Below are 22,978 nucleotides of genomic sequence, written 5' to 3'. Positions count from 1 at the left end.
TCTAGCACTCCTGATTTTCAAAGCATCTGTATTCTTCACTTAGCAAAATAGATAATTGGCATTCTAGGTACTAGGCTGAAATTCTAAGTCCAAATTCTCAATTATTTGGGTCCTCCTCTCATTAGACAGCCTGAAAGAAGTGAGAATAATGGTGCCAGTGGGAAAGTCAGTCCAAGAGGCATGCTTTGTTGCTCCTCCTGACAGTCCAACTTAAATTTTGTGTCAAGGTGCATTGCTAAAGTTGATGTACTCAAACTACATCAGTTAAGTCTCCTTATTGTGTTGATTTCCAATGACACATCCCTGCCATTTAATGAAGGCATTGAAAGGAACAGCCTTATTCCAAGTCATGTGGCAGAAAGGTATCTCTGAGTACAGGTTGGTGGGTAATTGCTATAAATACAGAAACAGTTGAGCCTATCTGGAAGGCCATTTGAATAGACCTATTTGCATGGAGTCCTGGGAGCCTCATTGAAAAGAAATTACTACATCAGAAAAGATAATTAAAGTGGGAAAGGCTTAGTTCGTCATTGTTGGAGGAAATGGTTGATTTCAAGTACTGCCTCATGTCTCTCACACAGCTCATCTTTCAGCCCAACACACATCCTTTGATTTAACCTTCATATCTGGATTCTGTTGAGCCCTGGCCAACCAGTGGAACCATAGGAGGACTAATTCTAATTAGGGAGTTTCTTTCTGACTTGGCCTCCACCCATGCTGTTGTCAGAACCCCAGCCTCCTTCTGGACTCTCACTTTTCTGGAAATTACCAGCAAGTTCCTGGAAGGTACTACATGAACTCATAGGTGTCCTAAGAAGAATGACTGAGAGGTCTATTGCGTTTAAATCCAAGCTCTGCCATTTTCTACCTGTGGGACTTGAGATAAGTTACTTATAGAGCCTTCATTTCCTAATTGTTAATAATGCTGGTATTACCAGTGTCCATCTAATAGGCAGAGTATGGGACTTAAAATTAGATACCATACACAAAGCAGTAGAATAGGGCCTAAAAATGGCCATTAAAAATAATTATTATTAGAGAAGTCCTCTTCTCCCATTCTGCAAAGTCTTTTGTAATACTTGGAGTTAAGGAACGAAGTGGAGGAGGTGGCTGAGAACATCGCTTCATAAAGTCCCAGAGGATTACTCCCCTTTAAAAGTGTTCCTTATATTGAACATGTACTATTTTTAATACTTAAAACAGTTTTGCAAAGTAATAATCTACCCTCCTTTTATATTTGAGTTAACTAGATTCTCAGGGAGGTGAAGCCAATGTCCAGAGGGTAAGTGGTGAATGTGAGTTTTGGCTTTCTCCAAAAGCCATACTGTCCAAAACACCAGGGGGGTCTCCCTGGAGTTAGGACGGGAAACCACTGCTAAAGCTTACTCTAAGGGTCTTTTTTTCCTTGTCAAGATTTTCTAGTTCTAATTAACTAAACTTGTCCATGTATTGTTTTTTTGAATCTCCCTTGTGCCCTTTATGGAAAGAAAGGTGTCATAAATAAATCACTCAGTATATATAATGTATATATGCATATGTATTTACCTAATGATTCATGGTTTCAGTGAAAAACCCTTGACTACTGTTAACCACACAGAGAGGTTCAGGAGTTTCACTTCCTGTCTTGTGAACCTGAAGCATGAAGCAGTGGGGTACAATGGAAAGTGAGCTGCCCAGTGTAAGCTGGAAGCCAAGTTCAGGCCCTGCCACTTTACTCTGTGGCCTAATAAATTTACTTCCTGGAACTTCAGATTTTACACCAGTAAAATGGTGAAATGACTTCTTAATCTGCTACCCCCCCCCCCCAGATCATAAGAGATTCAAATGTGGTTATAATTGTGTGAATATGTTCTAAGTTGTAGGGTAGTACACAAATTTAAGGCATTATTATTAATTTTTCTTTTCTTTTTTCTATTCCACCCTTCATCTCTGTTTAACCCAGAGAATTTAAATGGCTGCAAAGAACCTGTCCTAGGCCTAACTTTCCTTTTTCTTCCCCTTATGTTTCTGTCATATCATTTCTTTCCTTTCTTGTCCACCTCACCTGCAATTTTCAGAATTCCCAGCTGGGAGAGGGGACTGATAGGAAGAAGACCAGTGACAGCCTTGGATCCAGGAAATATTCCAGTCCTATTTTGATTTTCCTCCTTGGAGTCTTGTGTATTTGCTTGAACTAACACACAGATGAAGAATGCATATTTAAATATGAAAAGAAACACACTCACATATAGCCTAGACACACACAAAAATGCATGCCTTCAAGCATACTCAGAATATAGCACAGACATTTGTCTATAAGGAATCACATACCAGCACTAGAGTGAGGACCTAACTCAAACATCTGGAGACATCTATGTCAAATGCAAATATTCCCCTTGCAATATAATCACACTTTCTTGCATGCAGACATGATCACACAAAAAGCAACAGGAACACATAGAGGCGTGTGCACAAATACATACATCCACTTTCACTAGCACATAAGACCTATAAACACACCCAGGCATGTTCAGCAACTCCAACCATGCTCCAGCCAAAATGCACTCTGGAACACTCAGTCACAAACACACTCCTAAATGTGGCCATATTTCCAGTTTTTGACAACAGTATTTTCCAAGTGTCCTCATTGCCCTTTCTTTGACTGCACCGTTCTGGGAAAGCTGGCTGCATGTGCTTTTCAAAGAATTTCCCTTCGCATGACCCACAGTAACCTCAAGGACGTTACTTTCTCAATGATAATATCTACTCTTTCCTAAACGTAATCATGGAGTGACATCCAACAGGAAACAGCAATGTGTGCTCCCCACCTCGAACCATTTCAAAATCCCCTGAAGGATTCAGTGGACCATCAAACAATACTCATTTGCTGCAGAAGAATCCTTTGCTGCAACTCCCATCATGCAGTCACCCCAGCTCTATCAGCCCACATGTTTCTGGGGTCATCAAGAAGAGCTGACCTCCTGAGGTCACCCCACCTCCTGCCCTGCCTCTAGCCTGAATTGCTCATGATGAGACCAGGAAGCTGGACTTGTCTCCCTCTATTACAATAAGTGCCACTTTCAACCAAATTATTTTAATGCTTCCTTCATGACAGTCATAACTTGGTAGGTAATAACTTCAGAATGGCATCAAGTGACAAAGTGACAGAGTATATTTTACATATTTGCTCAAAAGTTAGTGATTAAGTATGGATCTTTCCAGCATGTCTCTAACAGCCTTATTTATGATATGGGTTTATAGAGAAGACATGAAAAATGAGAACTGGATTTATAAAGACAAAAAAATATCAGGGACTAGTCGTTAATAGATAGAACATGCTAAGGGATAACCAGGGTATTTGTGAATAGACTTAAAGTAGGGGGTGTGGATCTGAATCTGGAGCCTTTTGAGTCACAAATAGAATTTAAATTATATTCAAAAGAAAAGGGAAAAGTGAGCCAAGACCTAGATCAGTTGAAACTACCAAAACCGCTTTGTTTTAACATGGCTAGCACATATAACATGAGATGGTTTCTACTCAAAAGATGAAGGAGAAGAAGTCTGTCCTTTTCTAATCTCACTGAGGCCCAATCTCTTAGTTCTAATTCAATTTGACGGGGTAAGAGTTGAGTTGACTTTCCCTGTCCTGGACTCCTTAGCTGAGTTGGTTGAAACATCCACCTGGAAGTTCTGTATTTCAGTACAGTGTTTATGCCCTCTACATTGTAAACTCCATGAGATTAACAGTCCTGAATATCTTGTGCACCACTAAATCATCAGCCTTTAGCACAATGCTTGGTACGTTGCAGCATTTAATACTTGTTAACTGAACAATCACTGTGTCCAGCTGGGCAAGGAGCACATCAGGAGATTTTCCTCCTCAAGTGGAGGCTGTTGCTTCCTGCTGTCTGCTGTCTGCATCTGCTGTTCCTTCTGGCCTCCATGGTTTACCGTCCAGCAAGGCTTTTCTGAGTCGTCTCCAGAAGATGTGCCGCCCCAGGACACTGTCCTCCCACTCCAGGTAGGTATTCCTGTTGAGAAGGCGATACAGCTCTACCTGCTGCCGCAGCAGGGACTTCTCCAACTTCTGCAGGACTATGAAGATGATGCCAGCACGGCTGCTAAGAAACTGCCAGGTCTGGGCAATCTCATACTCAAAGATACACCATCGGCTCTGGATGAAGTGCTGGGACACCACGACAATAACCTTCCGGCTTTTGTGGAAACCTTCCTGGATGATGTTGGCGGCAATGGCTACCCCAGGAATAAAGTCTCTGTAGTGAAGGCAGAGCTGAAAGGGGGGCACCCCCTCCTCCAAGTTCTTTACCAATTCATTCCTCACCCAGTCTTCGTCCTGGCTTGAGTAGATTACAAAAGCATCATAGGTGCTTTCACCTCTGCCATACTTTTTGCAGCCAGCAAGAAGCATTAGGTGGAAATAGTACTTATAGACCAGGGCTCCTGCCACAGATACCAAGAGGATGGTGAGAACCGACACACTAATGATCATCTTGTTCATCTGACAAGTGGCATTCCTGAAACTAAGCACGGGCATGTCCTGCATATCTAAAGGTTGTGTACACATCATTTGCTCAGCTCCCACCAAGAGCTGCCTCTGGTCCTTCACCCACTGCAGGAAACTCTGGTGTTCACAAACACAAGCAAAGTCATTCTGAGTAAGATTTAACAAAGCAAGGCTCCTTGGCAAATGCTGTAGTTCTTGCTCCTTGGACTCCATGATACGGTTGAAACTGCAGTCCAGAATCTGGAGGGAGTGGAGTGGTTTATAAGGAAGTGTATCCAATGACAAGAGTTTGTTGTGACTCATATTTAGCACCTGAAGTTTAGGGAGGGAGTGAAATGCCATCTGGGATACCCGTTCCAGTTGACACTTAGAGAGGTCCAGGATGGTTAAGTTCGTCAGTTCTGTGAAGATATCAGGAAGCAAGTTGTTCTGAAAAGAATTGCCTGCCATTTTCAAGGTTTGGAGGCTGACCAAGCCAACAAAGATGCCATGGAAGACAACTTGGGTGTTGGTATAAGAAATGTCAAGGTAACGGAGATTTCTGAGTGATAGGAATACTGAAAAATCGTTGGCCTGTTTCAGATTGGAATGCTGAAAATCCAGGTGTTCTAGTTGCTCTAAGCCCAAGAAGTTTGAACTCATAGTAATGACATCATTGAAGCTCAGATCTAAATGCTTCAGTTTGCTTGTCCCAAAATTAGTGTGAGAACAGCAACCCTTGAAACTCAAGTGATTTCTTTTGAGATCTAGAAACTGAAGGTTTGGTAGCTCAAATTTAGTAAAAGTGCTCATATGTTTGTTGTCTATGAAAACAAACTTTTTGAGAGAATTGAGCTTCAATGTGGGAAATTGTTTAAAATTACAGTTAGTCAATTCTAAGTGTTGCCATCTGCAATCTTTAGGAAGGGCTTCTAGACTGTCTAAATCCAGACTCAACAGAGAAATCACAGAAACATTTACCAAACAATTAAATAAGCCTGTATCATCCTTCGGGAATTCACTGAAGTATGCTATCCGAAACTGTTCGAAGGTCAAATTGCACAGTCCCTCCAGGACAGATCTGTCAAAACTTTCCAAGATCCTTTCATTTTTAAATTCTCCCAAAACCAACCGATTGATTTTTAAACCAGCCAGACCTTGAATACAAATTTTCATTACACGTGTACTATTAAAATTACTTCGCAAAGTCAGTTCATTGAGCTTAATTTCTTTAAAGGTGCCTGGTTCAATAAAGTCTAAAGGGTTCAGGGACAAATCTAAAGAGAGGTTGAGTAGGGGCATTTGATGTAGAACCTTCAAGTCTTCGTGATAAATATTTTGGATTTTGTTATTAGAAAGATCCAAGTGCTCCAGGTTGGGCAGGTTAGAAAAATATTCAGGAAACTTGAAGGAATGGATAAGATTGTGAGCCACATTAAGCTCCTTCAAGGTTTTGAGATGCCCAATGGGGAAGTCCTCTAGAGATGCCAGGTTTGTCTCCACAGCTACCAGCTTCTGTAAACTTGATAGCCCAGAAAAGGCTCCCAGGGCTAAACTCTGTATAGGGTTTCCTGTCAATATCAAGGTGGAGAGGTGGTTTAGGCCCTGATATGCATCATCTTCAATCATCTGAATTTCACATCTACAAGGAAAAGAGACACAGATTACATAATATTTCGGCTGAATTAAAAAAAAAATGAAATATCAACACAGTCATCTAGGTCTTCACACAGATATGACATGACATATTATGATGCATAGGCAGAAATATCAAGCAAGGCAGATGAAGCAAAGAAGAAGCCCCACACATTTGGTACTATCGTACTGGCCCCCGTGACAGTCTCTTTTTATCACACTAGGCACTCATGCTAAGCAGAGGCAGCCCATCCAACAGAGGGAAATCAGTTAAAGATCAATGATTGGGGCACGTGAAGACTGAACCTCGGATCAGCTTTAGCCATTTCCTGACACACATAATTGTGATTATATATCTGATTGGTACAGATGAGGCAGATAGCTGTTAGTTGTTAGGCATGATAAATGACTAGTGAATGTCAATTTCAAAGGTATAAAAAATTACACCGAAGTGTCACAGATATCCTTAATGTTCATGAAAAGTTCTCCATATAGGGCTCATCGCTTAATATTAATCAGAGTATTAAGATGAAGAGAATATTTAACTTGGAAGCAGGAGATGTGAACATGAATCTCTGGTCTGCTGTCAACAAGGCATGTGCATGTATATGAATCCCTTAAACTCTCCAAGCCTCAATTTCCTCATCTACAAAAAGAAAAAAATGTATCAATAGATTTCCATAGGAAAAAAAGGCTGCCTGGTCTATCACAAAGCATCCTTAGAAGATAAGTGGAGTTACTGTATATGAAGAAGCAACATGAGAAGTCAGAGTATCTATTGCACTGTAATCTGTCCTTCCCCTAATCCAGAATCTCCTCCTGGCTAACCAGGAGGGGGAGCTAGCCTCTCTGCAAGCACATATTTAAAGCCTCTGAGGGTAGTTCCTTGGGTATGTGTTGCGTCGAAAGTGAATTATAAGGGACATTGATGAGAAACTTTTGTTTAAAAAAAAGCGTTGGTCTGTCTACCTCAATTCAGTATATTTCTTGACAAAATTCTTATTCAGAAAACTGAAATTTATAAACTAGTGGAATGCTATAATAGTATTTTATGCTTATAAAGTCTACTTTACAAGGTTTTTAATATATATAGCGTGTTAACATTTAGTATCACAGTTAACCCTATGGGGTAAGGTTCACCATTTATGTTTCACAGATTTGAAAACTGAGACTCAAGTCACACAAAGTGACGTGCCTCAGGCCACATGGCAGTATATGTTGGAGGAGGACCCAGCTCAAGTCTTCTGACCTCCATAAGGCTCTATGTCACTGCCTTCAAAATGCTTGATCCCCCCTTTGTTGTAGTCTATCAATATCCAAGTTAGAGTACAAAACATAAGATGATCACTCTTCTGCAGAAATATCTACTATCCTCTTATCCTTTATTAAGAGTTTCCATAATAAAATGTCATACATAAAATGTTTCTCCATTTTTCACAAACCCTTATAGAGATTATAGTCCATTATCTATTACATTTCTAAATAAGGTCCCTGATGATGAAAATGATTTTAGGATTCAATTCCCCCCAAAATGATGATAATAACTTCACCTGTTCTAATGAATGATATACTTCCCTATATCAGAAAAATAAAACATTAGTCACTGTTCTGTCTCACAGCAGATGTTTTCCTTTGATCTTGTTATCTTTCTCTTTGGGTTACTTGTATCTTTCTAATTCCTTATCCTCTACCCCACTTCCAATATTCTAAACATTATTTGAACCCACTCAGTTCATGAACTCTATATTGATTATTCACTGCATAGAAGGCCCCTTTTCTGTACAACACAATGTCTTGCCTCTAGTTTGCAAATAACTTATCACCTCCTCTTATATATTACTATCCTTATTATCTCAGGTTCAAAAGCCAAAATCAGAATCATGTAGCATGTGTTGAATGTCTACTATGCTGAGCACCATGCTCAGGATTTAAACATATCAAGTCTTTCAAGTGGACATGCCCTCCTTAATAGCTAGGGTTGTATGTTATATATCAACACACTCTTGTTTCCTAGCAGAGTGAACAACATATAGCAAGTAGTCAATAAATACCTGCTGATGAAAGAGTTTGAGTCAATCTACTCCCCTAACTTAAAAGAAAATCAAAGATAGAATTGTCCTTAGAGACTGTCTCATACAACTGCTCATTTCACAAATAAGAAAGCTGAGACCTGGAGAAGGGAGGTGGCTTGCCCGAAGTTATATAGCAGGTAAGATGTCTGTTGAATGAATAAATAGGTGAATGAAAATGAGACTTCACTAATCAGGCTTTCTGACTTAAGAATGAAATGATAAAACAACGAACATTTCTCCATGTACAATGGTAAAACTCATATATTACCTGGATAAATCCAACATCTGCAGTTCTGGGAAGTTGGAGAAGCTATGGCTGTTTAAATGATTCAGGTGGTTAAAGCTCAGGTCCAGTATCTTGGTCGATGTGGGGATGTTGTCAGGGATTCTGTAGAGATTCAGCTCCATGCATTGGTAACTAATGTTAGGAACCACCTGAAATGGTCAGACATTAGATGCAGTGTCTTGCTGCATGCATCTTACCAGACCTCCCAGCAACTCTCCTCTCCTAGGCCAGAGCCTGGGATGCCACTGGGACAAACACAGGGGCCAGTCAGCCGTCTTTCATCCATCCATCCATCCAGTCGTGCATCCACCCGATCATCTGTTCATCCATCCACCCATCCATTCATTTATCCACTCACTTCAGTCTTATAAAATGTCTTACTCTAGATTAGGAAGGGAAAAGCACCTACCCAGTGTTTAACCTCTACTATCACAATGGCAGCGTTTAGCGAGAAGCAGTGGAGTCAAGTGGTGAAGAGCTGAAGCTCTAGAGTCCAAAAGCTCTGGGTTTCACCCTTCCCTGTGATTTGCAACAAGGGATTTTGTTGTTGTTGTTGTTGTTTTAATTATTTATTTATTTATTTATTTATTTATTTAGGGCTGTGTTGGGTCTTCGTTGTGATGCACGGGCTTCTCATTGCAGTAGCTTCTCATTGCAGAGAAGAGGCTCTAGGTGTGCAGGCTTCAGTAGTTGTGACATGCAGGCTCAGTAGTTGTGGCTCACGGGCTTAGTTTCTCCGCGGCATGTGGGATCTTCCCGAGCCAGGGATCTAACCCGTGTCCCCTGCATTGGCAGGCAGATTCTTAAGCACTGTGCCACCAGGGAAGCCCCATTGTTGTTGTTTTTCTAAATACACCTCTTGTTGTATACAAGCTTAGGGAGACTGCGAGTCAGGTGTCCAGACCTTCCTTAGTCATAGCCCAAGTTTTGCCAATTGTATTCTTTCCCTTGGATCAAGGACCTTTGAGCAGATGAGATAGAAATGGGGACAAATCTTTGAACATGGGGACAAATCTTTGAAGTGCGTAGACTCCAGTGGTGGAACCTAGTGAGTAAGGTCAAGCGCTGGATGCTGTCTTGGTTCCTCTGCTGAGTTTATCATACTTTCCCAAATTCTCTGTAAGCCTCGTTCTCTAAACTCCCATTTAATTTCCTAATTCTCTGATTCTTCAACAAAATTCCTTGCTTAAGCCAGCTAATTTTGGTTTTCAGTTTAAAACCAGTAGAATCTTTTAAAAGGATTAATGAGATACGGTATTAAAGAGATTATCTCAAAGCCTATTACAGTGTAAATGATCAATAAATGTTAGCATGTTTTATTATTGGCTATTATAATTCCCCACTATATGCAGGCTTGTTTCTTATATGTTACATGTTTGAACTTAATCTTCAAATAAACCTTTTTAAGAAGAAAAATTCAGTGAGATGAAGTAACATGTGTAACGTCTCACAGGCCATAGTGCAGCTCTTTGCTTTATTCGCTTGTCTCCTGAAATGGTATTCCTCACAGAATCCTCACAGCCCGTACCGTCTAATAGAGGATGGTGCCAGACATCCTCCCTTCCCCTCTTTTATCCTCCTTCACAGGAGTCATCACTATCTAACATTATGCCTTCTGTGTGATTGTTCCATACGTACTGTTTGTTTCCCTCACTAGATCGTAAGCTTTGAGACTCTAGCTCTCTGTCTCCAGCACTCAGAATGATGCCCGGAAAATATTTGTTTGAACAAATGAATTGACAACCGATTACATGGAAGTTTATTCAAATCCCAGTTGAAGGCATTTTCTGCTAAGTGCTGTGGGCAGCACAAAGGCCAATGTGATAAGGCTCCAGACTTCAATGAGCTCACAGTCTAGAGTAAGAGCTATGATAGGAGCACAGCTCATTCCTGAAAAGGGTCTTAAACCAGGCTTGGCAAGTATTCTGTTTGGTTCAGAAAAGGTAGAGATCAATCCTGGATCCAGGGATTGTAGATTGTAGAAGGCTTCCAAGAAAGAGAATATTTCCAGGTGGGTCTGGAAGGATAAGTGAGATTTGGATATGGGAAGAGGAAGAATGAGGGAAGAGTGTGAGTACACAGGGGTAGAAAACTAGCTCAGATTAGCTGGTGTGTGGCAGGAGTGGTGAAACCTAAACCAGAGGGGAAGCCAGAGCCAGATCAGGAGGGCCTCATACTTTGTCCTGTGGCAATACTTTTAATCACTTAACACGTATAAATTGAACAACTACATGTGCCAAGCACTGGGATAAAGTGATAAATAAAACCAGCAATGATCTTGCCCTCTTACAGATTCCATTTCAACAGAAAGACAAACAGTGAACAATAAATAAATATATATATATATATTCACAACATTATATGTATTTTATATATATAGTATATATATATATACCCAATGATGTGATATAAAAAAATAAAGCAGCATAGGAGATTAGAGTCAAATATAGTGAGTGGGGAGCTCTACATGAGGCAATCAAGGAAGACTTCCCAGAGGAGGTGACATTTAAGCAGAAATTTGAATGAAGTGAGGGATTAAGCTATGAAAATATCTAGGGCTGCACTGTCCAATATGGTAGCCACTGGCCACACACAATTGTTGAGTATGAGAAATGTAGATAGTTTAAATATGATAAATGTAAAATATATACAAATCTCAAGGACTTAGTACCAAAGAAAGAATGTAAACTATCTTGTTACTAGTCTAGTATATATTACATTTTGAAATAATATTTTGAATATACTGACTTAAATAAAAATATTGTTAAAGTTAAATTCACCTGTTTGTTTTTTATTTTTTTAACTACTAGAACATAGTTTAAAACATAGTTTTAAATTCAGTTAGTTAAAATTAAGTTAATTTGATTAAATAAAAATTTAGTTAAATTTAGTTTATTAAATATATCATTTAAATTTAAATAATATCATGTGACCCATTAAGCAGCACTGATCTAGGGGAAAAGCATTCTAGCTAGAAGAACTAGCCAGTGCAAAGGCCTCATGGTAGGAAAAGGTCCTAATAACAATGGAAAGTTATTAAAAGTTTTTAAGGACAGTAATTTGTTAGATCTGAACCTCAGAAAAAACAACAACAATGACAAAAAAACAGCAGATGAAAATGAGCAGAGTAGATTAAAGGAAGGGGGCTGAGGGGTCGGAGACGAGTCACTGCCCAAAAGTCAAGGCCAGGGGAACTGAGGATCTGCCCTAGGGTGGCACTGAGATGATGGGCAGGGTTGGACAAGTTTCAGAAACAGAGCATTTGGGGCATGGGAAATAGGAGGAGCCAGGAGTGGCTGTAATTATATCCTGGGGTGACCATGATTGGAGGATCCATACCCACTAACTGAACAGCAGGAGAGACACAGGGAGGAGGACAATGAGCAGGGAATGGGGGGAACAGAGGACGTGGAAATAACAAACTTGTCTTTGTTACGTATTAAAGTACACAATTTCCCCCATGTCCTCAATGTCAGGACTGCTGGTTATGCGTTTCTTGAATTTCTGCCACACCCTAAATCCCAGGGCATTCTTCTGGCTGCTTGGTTCTGCCGTGGGCTTTCCAAAGCAATTGTGAAGTCCATGCAGGGAAAAACAAAGGAGATCCTTCATGAATGAGATTACAAACCAGCTGGTTGATGTTTCACAAAGAAAGAAAGCATTGGGCTTCCCTGGTGGTGCAGTGGTTGAGAAACCGCCTTTCAGTGCAGGGGACACGGGTTCGATCCCTGGTCCGGGAAGATCCCACATGCCGTGGAGCAGCTAAGCCCATGTGCCACAACTACTGAGCCTGTGCTCTAGAGCCCGCGAGCCACAACTACTGAGCCCACGTGCCACAGCCACTGAAGCCTGCGCGCCTAGAGCCCATGCTCCACAAGAGAAGCCACTGCAATGAGAAGCCCGCACACCGCAACAAAGAGTAGCCCCCACTGGCCGCAACCAGAGAAAAACCCGCGCGCAGCAATGAAGACCCAACACAGCCAGAAATAATAAATAAATAAAATAAAATAAATAAATTTATTTACAAAAAAAAGAAAGAAAGCATTGCCTTAGCTGATATTTTGCATCTCTCCCTGTCTCTTCTTCTTCTCTCTCCATCGCTCTTTCTCTTTCTCTGTATCTCTGTCTCTCCTTTTCTTTTCCAACTCTTTTTCTTTTCATTTTTTGGACAGAACTATGACTAGATTCAGAAGTCTGAAGTCCACTTAGAAAGTTGTTTCTATTAAGAGACCAAAAATATCTTCTTCCTGAGATCGAAAGGGGCAAAGCAACAGCTTGAAGCAGAGTGTACAGACCACCAGCGTTAAGCAATGACAGGAAGCAGGCTTCTTACAACTTTCTGTTAAAGCCTATAATTCTTTTATCGATGTGAAAACTCGTCTCAGAGAGGTTTAATAACTTCTGCAAGGTCACACACCCCGAAAGTGAAAGAAGAGTGTTTTTTTGTTTTTTTTTTGTTTTTTTTTTTTTTTGCGGTATGCGGGCCTCCCACTGCCGTGGCCTCTCCCGTTGCGGGGCACAGGCTCCGGACACGCAGGCTCAGCAGCCATGGCTCACGGGCCCAGCCGCTGCGCGGCATGTGGGTTCCTCCCGGACTGGGGCACGAACCCACGTCCCCAGCCACTGCGCCACCAGGGAAGCCCCAAGAAGAGTGATTTTAAGCAGGTCTATCTGACCTGAAGTCCCTAGGAGCACTTTAACTCCTAAATGGGACATGACCCTATGGGCTGCTTGTTAATGTCCTATAGCCATGAATCATTTGGTCCCTGTGGTTTCTTAAGTTTTTAAGGTAATTTGATGTCTGTTTGCAAATGAAACTAACTGGGGCCCGTCATGGGAAACTGAGCTGAGAGCAGATTTTCAGAAGCAAGGTAAAGCTCCAGGAAGCCGAACTGACTCCAACCACGTACCTGTACACAAGGGTCCCAGCTCTCCGACCTCAGGCAGAAGAGGAAGGCCATGGCTAGGATCAGAGCTGCAGCCAGGCGGGTGTGAGGCATCCTCCTGGCATTTTCTGTGACCAAAAGTGGCCTTCTGGAAACATGACGCTCTGTGTCTGCCGGTCAAGGCAGCCTCCGAGGCACTGTGCTTTCTTCTCTTTCCTGCTCGGCGCCCCAGGACACTGACTGTATTCAAAGCAGTGCTGGGCTAAGGGAGGAGAGGAAGTGAGAGTGGCAACCTTAGCATTCTGGACTTTTGTTTCTCTAATATCTATCTCCTCTGTTACTGGAGGGGAAGTTAGAAGAAGAAGAAGAAAATGTCTGCAGACCAGGGGCTGGAGTAACAGCAAGAGGAAGCTGGCTGTTATCCCAAGAGGTCATCTGACCTCAGGATTAGAGAGTTTAGGAAAGTAATCAGACTGGTCATACAGCATGTGTGACTAACTACCTAGGACGGTGGCTTCCCACTTTTGTTTTAGTAGTGGAAACTTACTGTCTGTATTAATTTCCTAGGCCACTATTAAAAAAAAAAAAAACACACAGACTAGGTGGCTTAAACAACAGACATTTATTTTCTCACAAAGTTCGGGAGGCTAGAAGTCTGGGTTCAGAGGGTCAGCAGGGTTGATTTCTTCTCAGGCTCTTTCCTTGGCTTGTAGATGGCCGTCTTCCCCCCTGTGCCTTCACATGGTCTTTCCTCTGTGTGTGACTGTGTCCTAAGTTCTCTTCTTATAATCAGTCAGTCAAACTGGAGGAGGGCCCACCCTAATCCATTACCTCATCACCTCATTTTACCTTAATTGCCTTTTTAAAGACCCAATCTCAAAATACAGTCACATTCTGGGGTAATGGGGTGAAGACTCCAACCTATACATTTTGGCGGGGGATACTATTTAGCCCACGGCACTGTCCAATTTTATGAAATCAAGATTCATAAAAGGTAAGCCCACATTTATGAAACATTGAAAATAATGCTCCAGTGAAACACATTTTGAAAAGTACAGGAATATTGGCAAAAGATTGGGATGAAAAACCAAATATACCGAAATTCAAATCCAGCCTAGGTGATTTATGGTCTTGTAGCATTGATCAAGTCACTTAAACTATTGAGACTCAATTTCTGGTCTGTAAAATGGGACAATAGTTCCAATCACAACAGAAGTTCACATTTATGAAATTTCATAAATAGAAAGCCATGTGATGCAAGCCACTAAGCATTAGTTTTCTGGTCTCTCAAGTGGAGATAATCACATTTGTCTTGCATGATTGAATTAAGTTAATTTACATAAAATGCCTAGTCTAGTGCATGGTTCATCAGGATAGTCCATAAATTGGTAGCTATTAAGGTGATTAAAAATATGAATGTAATGAGGATAATAATTCAAAGTACTGTTATGGGATTAAATAAGATGGCATTTGTAAAGCTTTGAGGACAGAGAGTGTCTAGGGTGTAAGAAGTGCAGTGTAAGTTTCTGAACGTAGGTTAAAATGGGGATGTTATTGGTATTGTATCCTAAATAGTTCTACCAAGATGTCCCCTAGGCACCTCAAATCCAACACATCTAAAATTAAGCTGTGAGGAAGCATGTCATAGGGGACGGAGCACAAACTCTTGCAGACTTCTTCAACAGCACTGCTGTAAAATTAAGCTAAAAAGAGTCCCCCTGTCAAAATGTTGCTTTAAGGATTGATTGAGACTATGTAAAGGTCTTAAAGCAGTACCTGGCACCGAGTAGGTGCTCAGTAAAGTTTAGTTCCCTTGGAAGTTAACAGCATTTTACTTCCATAGTCATCCAAAATGGAAATCTTTTTGACTGCATTTCTCTCATCAAATGTATATTAACTATTTTCATATTGTCTGTATTCTTGATGCTCTGGCATTGGTGGCCTTGCTGATGAGGATAGACTGGGCTGCTCAGTTCTTAGAGATAGCAGATGATTTGCCCTGGAGCATATTTTCATATGCAAACTAACCAAACCAGAGCCCATGCTCTGAAACACCTCCTCTATCTGGCTTTTATACAGTAAGTCCCCTACATATGAACCTTCAAGTTGTGAACTTTCAAAGGTGAAAATGTGAGTTTGCACGTCCAGTCACGTAAATTAGTTCATGTGTCTGGCGTACATTGTCACGTGCGTGCATCCTCTGCAAGTGGTTGTGCTTTTGTGTACTTTACAGTACTGTATAGAGTACAGTAGTACAGTATCTTTATTTCAAGCTAGATCTGCGAGAGGACAACTTCATTGAACTCCTTGCTGTGCAACACGAGGAGCTTACTGATGAAGAACTGATGGAATTGGAGGCCCAGAGAAAGGATGAAAAGAGACAAGAGGAAGAAGAAGTAACTGAAGAACCAAAGAGATTCACAATGCAGGAAATGGCAAAGGGATTTTTTATTTGAGGAGGCACTGTTAGTATTTAAGGCACAGGACCCAAACATAGAATGATACACGAAGGTTGTAGCAGCAGCCATTCAGAATGCAATCCAGTGCTACCATGTCATCTGTGACGAGAAGAAAAGAGCTACTACCCAGACATCACTGGACTGTTTTTCAAGAAGATACATAGTATTGAATCCAGCAAGGAACCAGAACCTGTGCCATCAACATCAGGCATGAGTGAAACTGCAGCCTGCCCTCCGTCTCCTGTTGCTGATGATCCTTCAGCTCTACCATCTCCCACCCCGTCTCCCTCCTCCAGTCAGTAACTCTTCTTGCCTGTTCACTCAATGCCAGTCCCTGGATGCCAGCTGTTGTACTGTACTACTGTACTTTTCAAGGTACCATACTGTAAGATTAAAAGTGTTTTATTTTTTGTTTTTTTGTATTATTTGTGTGAAAAGTATTATAAACCTATTACAGTATAGTACTATATAGCCAATTGTGTTAGTTGGGCACCTAGGCTAACTTTATTGACTTAGGAACAAATTGGACTTTAGAACGTGATCAAATGGAACTCATTTCTGAGTAGGGGACTTACTTACTGTAATATAGAAGGCAATGTTCTTCTGCCTTAATCATCACAGGGCCAGGTACCAGACAACGAGAGAAAGCCCGTATACCCCAGAGCCTGCTGAACTTAAAGTATCCAATCCTAAGCCTGCTCACCCTGCTTTTTCTTGCCTTTCCCACAGAAGCCATAATAAAGGCTCCTGCTCACGCCTTCCCCTTGCTCCTTCTGCCTCCTGATGGACTCTGGTGCTTCCTCATGTGGCTCCTCAGGGTATCACATGCCCCCTCCTCTTGGGAACTGTGAGTAACAAACTATCTTTTCAATGGCAATTGTCTCCTGATCTGTCAGTCTCACAACACCTGCATAATAATAAAATCAGCATTTTAAAACAAAACATTCTACCAAGTTCTAGAGATTTTTATCTGTAAAATAATTCTAAAACGTCAGTCTTCATTTCTGTTAGTATGACCATTGAACACATCCCTTGGCCTAGAGTATTGCAATGCACTGCTCAAGGGTCTTCCAGGGTCCAGACACACTTCTTTCAAAGTCTCAACTCTTGTTATCCATCCTTTATCCCCAAATCAAAGCAATCTTCCTAAAATGCAAATAAAACTATCTCATGCCATGTCAATAATATTCTGAGGCTGTGTATTGCCTAGATCCCAAGCATCTTGGCCTACCCCCCACTACACACACGCACACACACACACGCACACACACACACACACAGAGTCACTGAAGTGTTCAGCTCCACAGCACCAATTCTATTCTACACTATGGAAGGGGAACACAAATCTGTGTTGATTAGGGGGTTATCAGTGCCACAACCTTAGCATCCTATAATATCCATTTCATGATGATTATAAGAAAGTAACAAGAGTGAACAATCAAAACATAGCCTGGCTCAGGGAAGAAAGCCCCTCACAGTTTGGCATATCTAAGAACCAAACCTGATTCCATTCAACAATTCTAAATTTCACATTTTTTCATACGTTAACACCTCTCAAATCAGAACGTGTCTCATAATTGACAACATATTACAATTATCATTGGCAGAGTTTTTTTTTTCTTTCCTGGTGACAAATAAGGTAATGGTACATCTAACAATCAATGGTACCTTATATTCAATGAGAAACAGTTTGTCAATAAGAAGACAAAAAAAAACAAACAAAAAACCCACAAGCTCTGTTCAAATAAAGAAAGAAAACAAATGGTTGGAGAATAAAGAGATTTGTTTCTTAAGTACTCCTTAGAACATGTACTAGAGTAATGGGCATTTTGCATCTACAAAGAAAAATAGAGTACTCAATGTTTCCTAACCTTTTTGACCCACGGTGAATCTCTTTTATCCTTGGATACCCATTACCAGACCTGTATCCATTAGCGTGCTGTGGAACCATGTTCCTGTGATCTGTAGTACAGAAAATGCTACTCTTAAGCAGAATCATGAAGGATATTCCCCTGGCACCCAGCGACCCAGTCCCTGTCTCTAGGGCTGGGTCATCACATGAAGTATTGCCCTGTATTTTTTGTCCAAATACCCCTCCTACCAGCGGTGAGTGAGTGCACCCCACAGAGGCTATCAAGGTAAACAGCCTAAGTAGTGCCTACTCCTCCCCAGCCTGAAATGTCTGCGGCACTTCTGTGTTATTTTAAAAATTACTTTGAATTTTCTATCTCTGTATTGTTTGTCTCTACCAGTAGACTGTAAACTCCATGAGGGTAGAAGCTTTGTCCAGTTTCATATAGATTGAATGCATGGGTATATACTCAGTAATTAATGAATGGATCAATGAACGATATATCTGAATTTGTTCTTAATATGCAGCTAGTATTTTAGAGTATTTGTCCCTTTCCAGTAATGTGATTCTCTTATAATATGTTCAGTGATTATTCTGGGGCTTTCTTACTATTCTCATACTTTTAAATACTTGTTCTTTATACTTTTATTATGGTTATACTTTTCTACTCCCTAATATTCCCTGAGGGTACATGTGCCCCAGTTTAAGCAACACAGAATAATAGAGTCACAGCAAGTGGGTTGGGATAGAAGTCCTCGTTGCATTAAACACCATGCCTTGTCTTGGGTTAGAAAAATCTTCTTTGTCTTTTCGAGTGATGAACCTGAGGCAGAGGCTGGTTGATTATGAACAAGAGAGTCTTTCCTCTTTGCTCTGTCTCTGTACTCCTCCAAATCATTCAGTGGATCTCTGCTTGTCCATCCAGACCCTGGAAAGGTATGGTGTAATATATAGAAGGCTATATTTTTAAATATTTAATTATTCTATTTACTTTCTGGCATCATCATTTCTTTGTATGTGACTTACCTTTAACTTCGCCGAGTTTCCTTAACTGTGTAATGGAAATAACACTGTGGCCTAATCAATAATATTGTTTGAGTGTTAAATGAGATAGTATTTGTGGATGTACTTGTAAATGTTACAGTTCTACACAAATGTTGACTACCATTCAGTCATTCACCCAATATGTAGTAAATGCTTAACATCTGCCAGGCACTGTTCTAGGCACTAGGATACATCAGTGAATAAAACAGACACCCCTGCTTGCATGGAGCTCATGTTCTAATGAGGAGAGAGCCAAGAGAAATTATAAATAAGTGTGTTACACAGTATGTTAGAGGATGTTAAGATCTATGGGTGGAAAATTAAAAGAGTAAGTGGTAAAATTCAATGAAGAGTGGTAAGGGTACTGAAGTTTTCAATAGGACAGTCAGTATGGGCCTCCTTGAGAAAGACATTTCGAGCAGATTCCTGAAGGAGTTGCTAGCCATGCAGGTATCTGGGAGAACATTGGGAGCAATTTTGCCCCTAGGGGACATTTGACAATGTCTGAAGACATTTTTGTTGTCATACTTGGCAGCAGTAAGTGTTGCTACTGGGATCCAGTGAGTAAATCCAGGGATGTTGCTAAACATGCCACAATGCACAAGACAGGCTCCCAATCCAAAATACCAATAGTGCCAAGGTTAAGAAACCCGGAATTAGAGGGATAAGCTGGTGCAAAAGCCTAGGGACAGGAAGTTGTCACAACCAATAAGGAAGCCAGTGTAGAGATGCACAAGTGACCATCTAGATCACTTAGGGTGAGGTAGGCCATTGTAAAGGCTTTTGAATCTTCTTGATACCTACCCCAGGCTCCCCAGGCAGGCACTGTCACTCTCTTCTCAGTGCTCCCACAGTAACCAGCTGTCATGCTCAACAGCGATTAATTTTCTGCATGTCTCACTAGGCTTTCAAGTCCTTGATGATAGCAGTCAAATCTGGTCCATCTCTGTACACCCTGTGCCTATCACAGTGCTTAATACCCAGTAGGAGTTCAATGTATGTTATTTGCATCAATGATTATGATAATAACTTTGGATGATAATAGCAATTGATTTTATTTTTATTCAACATACAGGCTAATAAGATCCATGAAAGGACAGATTTTGTCAGTTACATTCATAGCTGTAGTCGCAATGCCTAGTCATTACCAAGTACATAATAAGTGCTTAATAAACACCGATTGAATAAAAGAATGAGTAGGTTATATACATAATCAGCCCTTCCCTTGATTTCTGGTCAGTCAGATTTCTCCTCTTCTTAGCAACTTCTCTTGAAAAAGAGGAAAGAGAAGTTGAAAAGGAATATCTGCTCTTTTTTCTAGAAGACAACCTATGACAAAATACTCTGAGCTGGTAAGCTGATGCGACCGTGCTACACTGGCAGGTCACATTATAACACGTTAAGTGTAGACAGCACATGCTTGCATAACCCAGGGTAATCTTTGGAAAAGGGTGAGGACATAAATCAATCAATCAAGCTGGTTGATTCCACAAGTAGCTCCCCTTTTCTCCTATTTCCCACACTAGAGGAATCCAGAAATCTGGAGATGATCCGATGGGGAAAGGATGAACAAATATGCACCCTGGGTAAATAAATGCACATGGAGCACTGAAAAGTATCCAGTGAATGCTTTCCTTGAGGTTCAAGAGATACGGTTCAATCCATACAGAGTGGAAAGGATGGTGCAAGGTTCAACGTAACATTCCTAGTACCCCGGCTTTATCCTTAGCCTTTGAGAGAACCCTACTTATAAGCTATCCCTTCCTCTGCAAAAAGTATTATACCTAAACCTGTTCCTCACGTGCTCTCCCAGGCCCCTGCAGACCCTTGGTCCTTAACTATTCTCTTCCTTCCAAAGTCCAGGCGTTGTGTTAGCTACAGACTTATTAATATGAGTTGTTAGTTTTTCCCTGTTTGGCTTGGTGGTGTTGATGGGCAGGGGAAAGGGAAAAATCTACAGATTCTAAGGAGAAGAGCATAGGACAATAGGACCCTTGTGGATTGACCACCAAGTAGGAGGGAAAAAAAAAAAACTAAAATGAAAAGAAACCCAAAGGATGAATACTTACATGATGAAAGTGAAACTCATTCCAATCAATTATTTTATATTTGATGCTTATATAAGTACTTGCCTCCTTTCCTGGTCTGAGTCAAAGTAGGGGAAAAAAAATAGGGGAAAACCTTTCCTAGTGCCTTGGTCTTAGATGGTTGAGGCTCTAGGGAGCAGGAAGATGAAGAGAGAAAGAGAGAAAATAAAAAGGTTTGATGTAACATTGTGGAAAGGGATTGTGCTTGGGGTAGCATAAAATATGTTTAGAATACTAAACATAAACATGCTTCTATTTTGACTCCGTCCTTTTGATCCACACCAGAGACCATGCCTTTTTCGTCTTTGACTCCTCTAGAGCTCAGCAAAGGAGATAGCCATCAAATGTGTCCTGAATGACTCAGCAAAGGAACAACTCTCAATGAGTTGGCATAGAATAATAACTGAAATGTACGGACTATGCATTTGATTGGGAGTTTTTGCTTCTAATGCTTCATCATGTCTTAGCTGTGTGACATCAGCCAAGTCATTTAACTTCAGTAAGCCTTAGTTTCTTTCTCTGTAGAATGCTTCCTATAAAGACAAAATGAGATAATGTAGGCTAAGACCACAACAAATTAAGTCTGTTAGTACTTGATGAAGATTTCTCACTGCTTGTGGAAAAGTAGCACCCTATGCTCCTTTCTGATCACAGACAGCTTTTTCTGGGTTGACTTCTTAATATCTTTGAGTTAGTCTGAGTTTCCCACAACTTGAGAAGATGCAAAGTAAATGGGTGATGGAGCTCCTGTAACTTTGTATATTGAGGTTTAATTCCCACGACCTGTTTCCCCCACTGAAAGAGCACATGTTACTTTATGAGGGCTACTGGAATTGAATGTGAAAAGGAGGTGGTGACTCAGGGTGTTTGGGGAAAAAATCTTGTTTTCCAAGGCTTCAGACTCAGCTCAAAGCAGATCACCACATTGTTCTCTGTTTCCTTCTTCAGCTTCCTCTATTCCCAGCCCCTCACACTCATATATTGCAGTCAAAGTGACTTCAGTTTCCACCGGATTTTTTTAGAAATATTGTTCTGGCCCTTATGCATACTTACTTAGTTTTTTTTTTTAATATTTATTTATTTATTTGGTTGCACCAGGTCTTAGTTGCAGCAGGTGGGCTCCTTAGTTGCGGCACATGGGCTCCTTAGTTGTGCTATGTGAACTCTTAGATGTGGCATGCATGTGGGATCTAGTTCCCTGACCAGGGGTCAAACCCGGGCCCCCTGCATTGGGAGTGTGGAGTGTTATCCACTGCACCACCAGGGAAATCCCATATACTTACTTGTTTCAAAAGACATTTTATCATAGCTTATAATCCTCTCAAAGCCAGAAACCCTCCAGGACAAGAACCTTACTTTGCACATATATGTATTCTACGTAGCACTTTACCCTGTAGTAAAAATCAACTAATGGAAGGCAGGAAGAAATAGAGGGAAATAATAAACGGACTTGATAGCAGAATAAATTTTTAAAAGTAAGGTTTGGAAAGCTATCTATAAAATTATTTGACACTATCACAAAGCATAACGTGAAGCTCAAAAGCAATGCAACTAAAAGAAAAATTCTCATTGCCTAAGAACTGAAGTGAATCCTCTCTCCATTTCCTGCTAGTAAGGTGCTCTGGGACTGCACAGTCAGGCCTACACAATGAAGCCCATGGGTTCAGCTGCCTTGGGCCTCTCAAAAGGCATTTGCTTCATTTCCACCAACCACAAGCCTTTGCTTCTGCCTCTGTCCCAGTCCAGCTGGACAACACATGCTAGAGGACTGGCTATTCTAAAATCTCTCTCCTACTCTTGATAAGTGGTTTCCATGGAGGTCCCTCAGTCCCATCTAACTCTTTCACCTTTAAATGTGCTGAAGAGCGAGTTTGAAATTAGACCCAGAGCCATATGGGAAAGCTGAGGGCAGCATATGGTTGCAGATTGCTCAATGCTGATTGATAGCATCTTTAAGCTCACCTTCCATCTCTCTTTACACAGGAAACAGTGATAGGGTCGGAGTTCTGTATTTTGAATTGCTCTGTCCTTCATGTGGGAAAATGAGACTCAGAATACAGCACCCATGTTAAAACTTGTTTTAGTTTCTTGGTCTTGGTGGAGGTAGAGTACAAAGAAATATCTGTACTCCTACTTGTGATCAATGGGAAGTAAACTGATAGGGATAGAGATTC

The 22,978-nt window shown here is 40.9% G+C and overlaps 1 protein-coding gene across 2 annotated transcripts; it reads right to left on the bottom strand.

Moving 5' to 3' along the window:
• Window positions 1–3,023: 3,023 nt before the first annotated feature.
• TLR4 (toll like receptor 4) lies at window positions 3,024–13,923 on the bottom strand. 2 transcript variants are annotated; one of them, XM_004269285.3, is made up of 3 exons: window positions 13,387–13,923; window positions 8,459–8,625; window positions 3,024–6,125 (listed from the first exon to the last, which is right to left on the bottom strand). In XM_004269285.3, exons 1-3 carry the CDS (start codon window positions 13,474–13,476, stop codon window positions 3,860–3,862), a joined length of 2,523 nt encoding a protein of 840 aa, XP_004269333.1. In that variant the 5' UTR covers window positions 13,477–13,923; the 3' UTR covers window positions 3,024–3,859. The 2 variants fall into 2 exon arrangements, with proteins under 2 accessions (XP_004269333.1, XP_033283234.1); XM_033427343.2 differs by lacking the exon at window positions 8,459–8,625 and having other exon boundaries at window positions 13,387–13,488.
• Window positions 13,924–22,978: the final 9,055 nt, after the last annotated feature.

This window comes from Orcinus orca, chromosome 6 (genome assembly GCF_937001465.1).
Source record: "Orcinus orca chromosome 6, mOrcOrc1.1, whole genome shotgun sequence".
In the NCBI taxonomy this organism is placed as follows: Eukaryota; Metazoa; Chordata; class Mammalia; order Artiodactyla; family Delphinidae; genus Orcinus; species Orcinus orca.
The sequence above is the reverse complement of the archived record's forward strand: the minus strand, read 5'-3'. Positions and strand labels throughout refer to the sequence as shown.

Bases quoted from the DNA above. Each gene is read 5' to 3' on its own strand.
- TLR4 (XM_004269285.3), bottom strand. From the start codon at position 13,476: ATGCCTCACACCCGCCTGGCTGCAGCTCTGATCCTAGCCATGGCCTTC. The intron at 8,626-13,386 runs GTACGTGGTTGG...TGACCATTTCAG, and splicing joins GCTGGGACCCTTGTGTACAG to GTGGTTCCTAACATTAGTTA. The intron at 6,126-8,458 runs GTAATATATGAG...TTTTCCTTGTAG, and splicing joins CAGATGTTGGATTTATCCAG to ATGTGAAATTCAGATGATTG.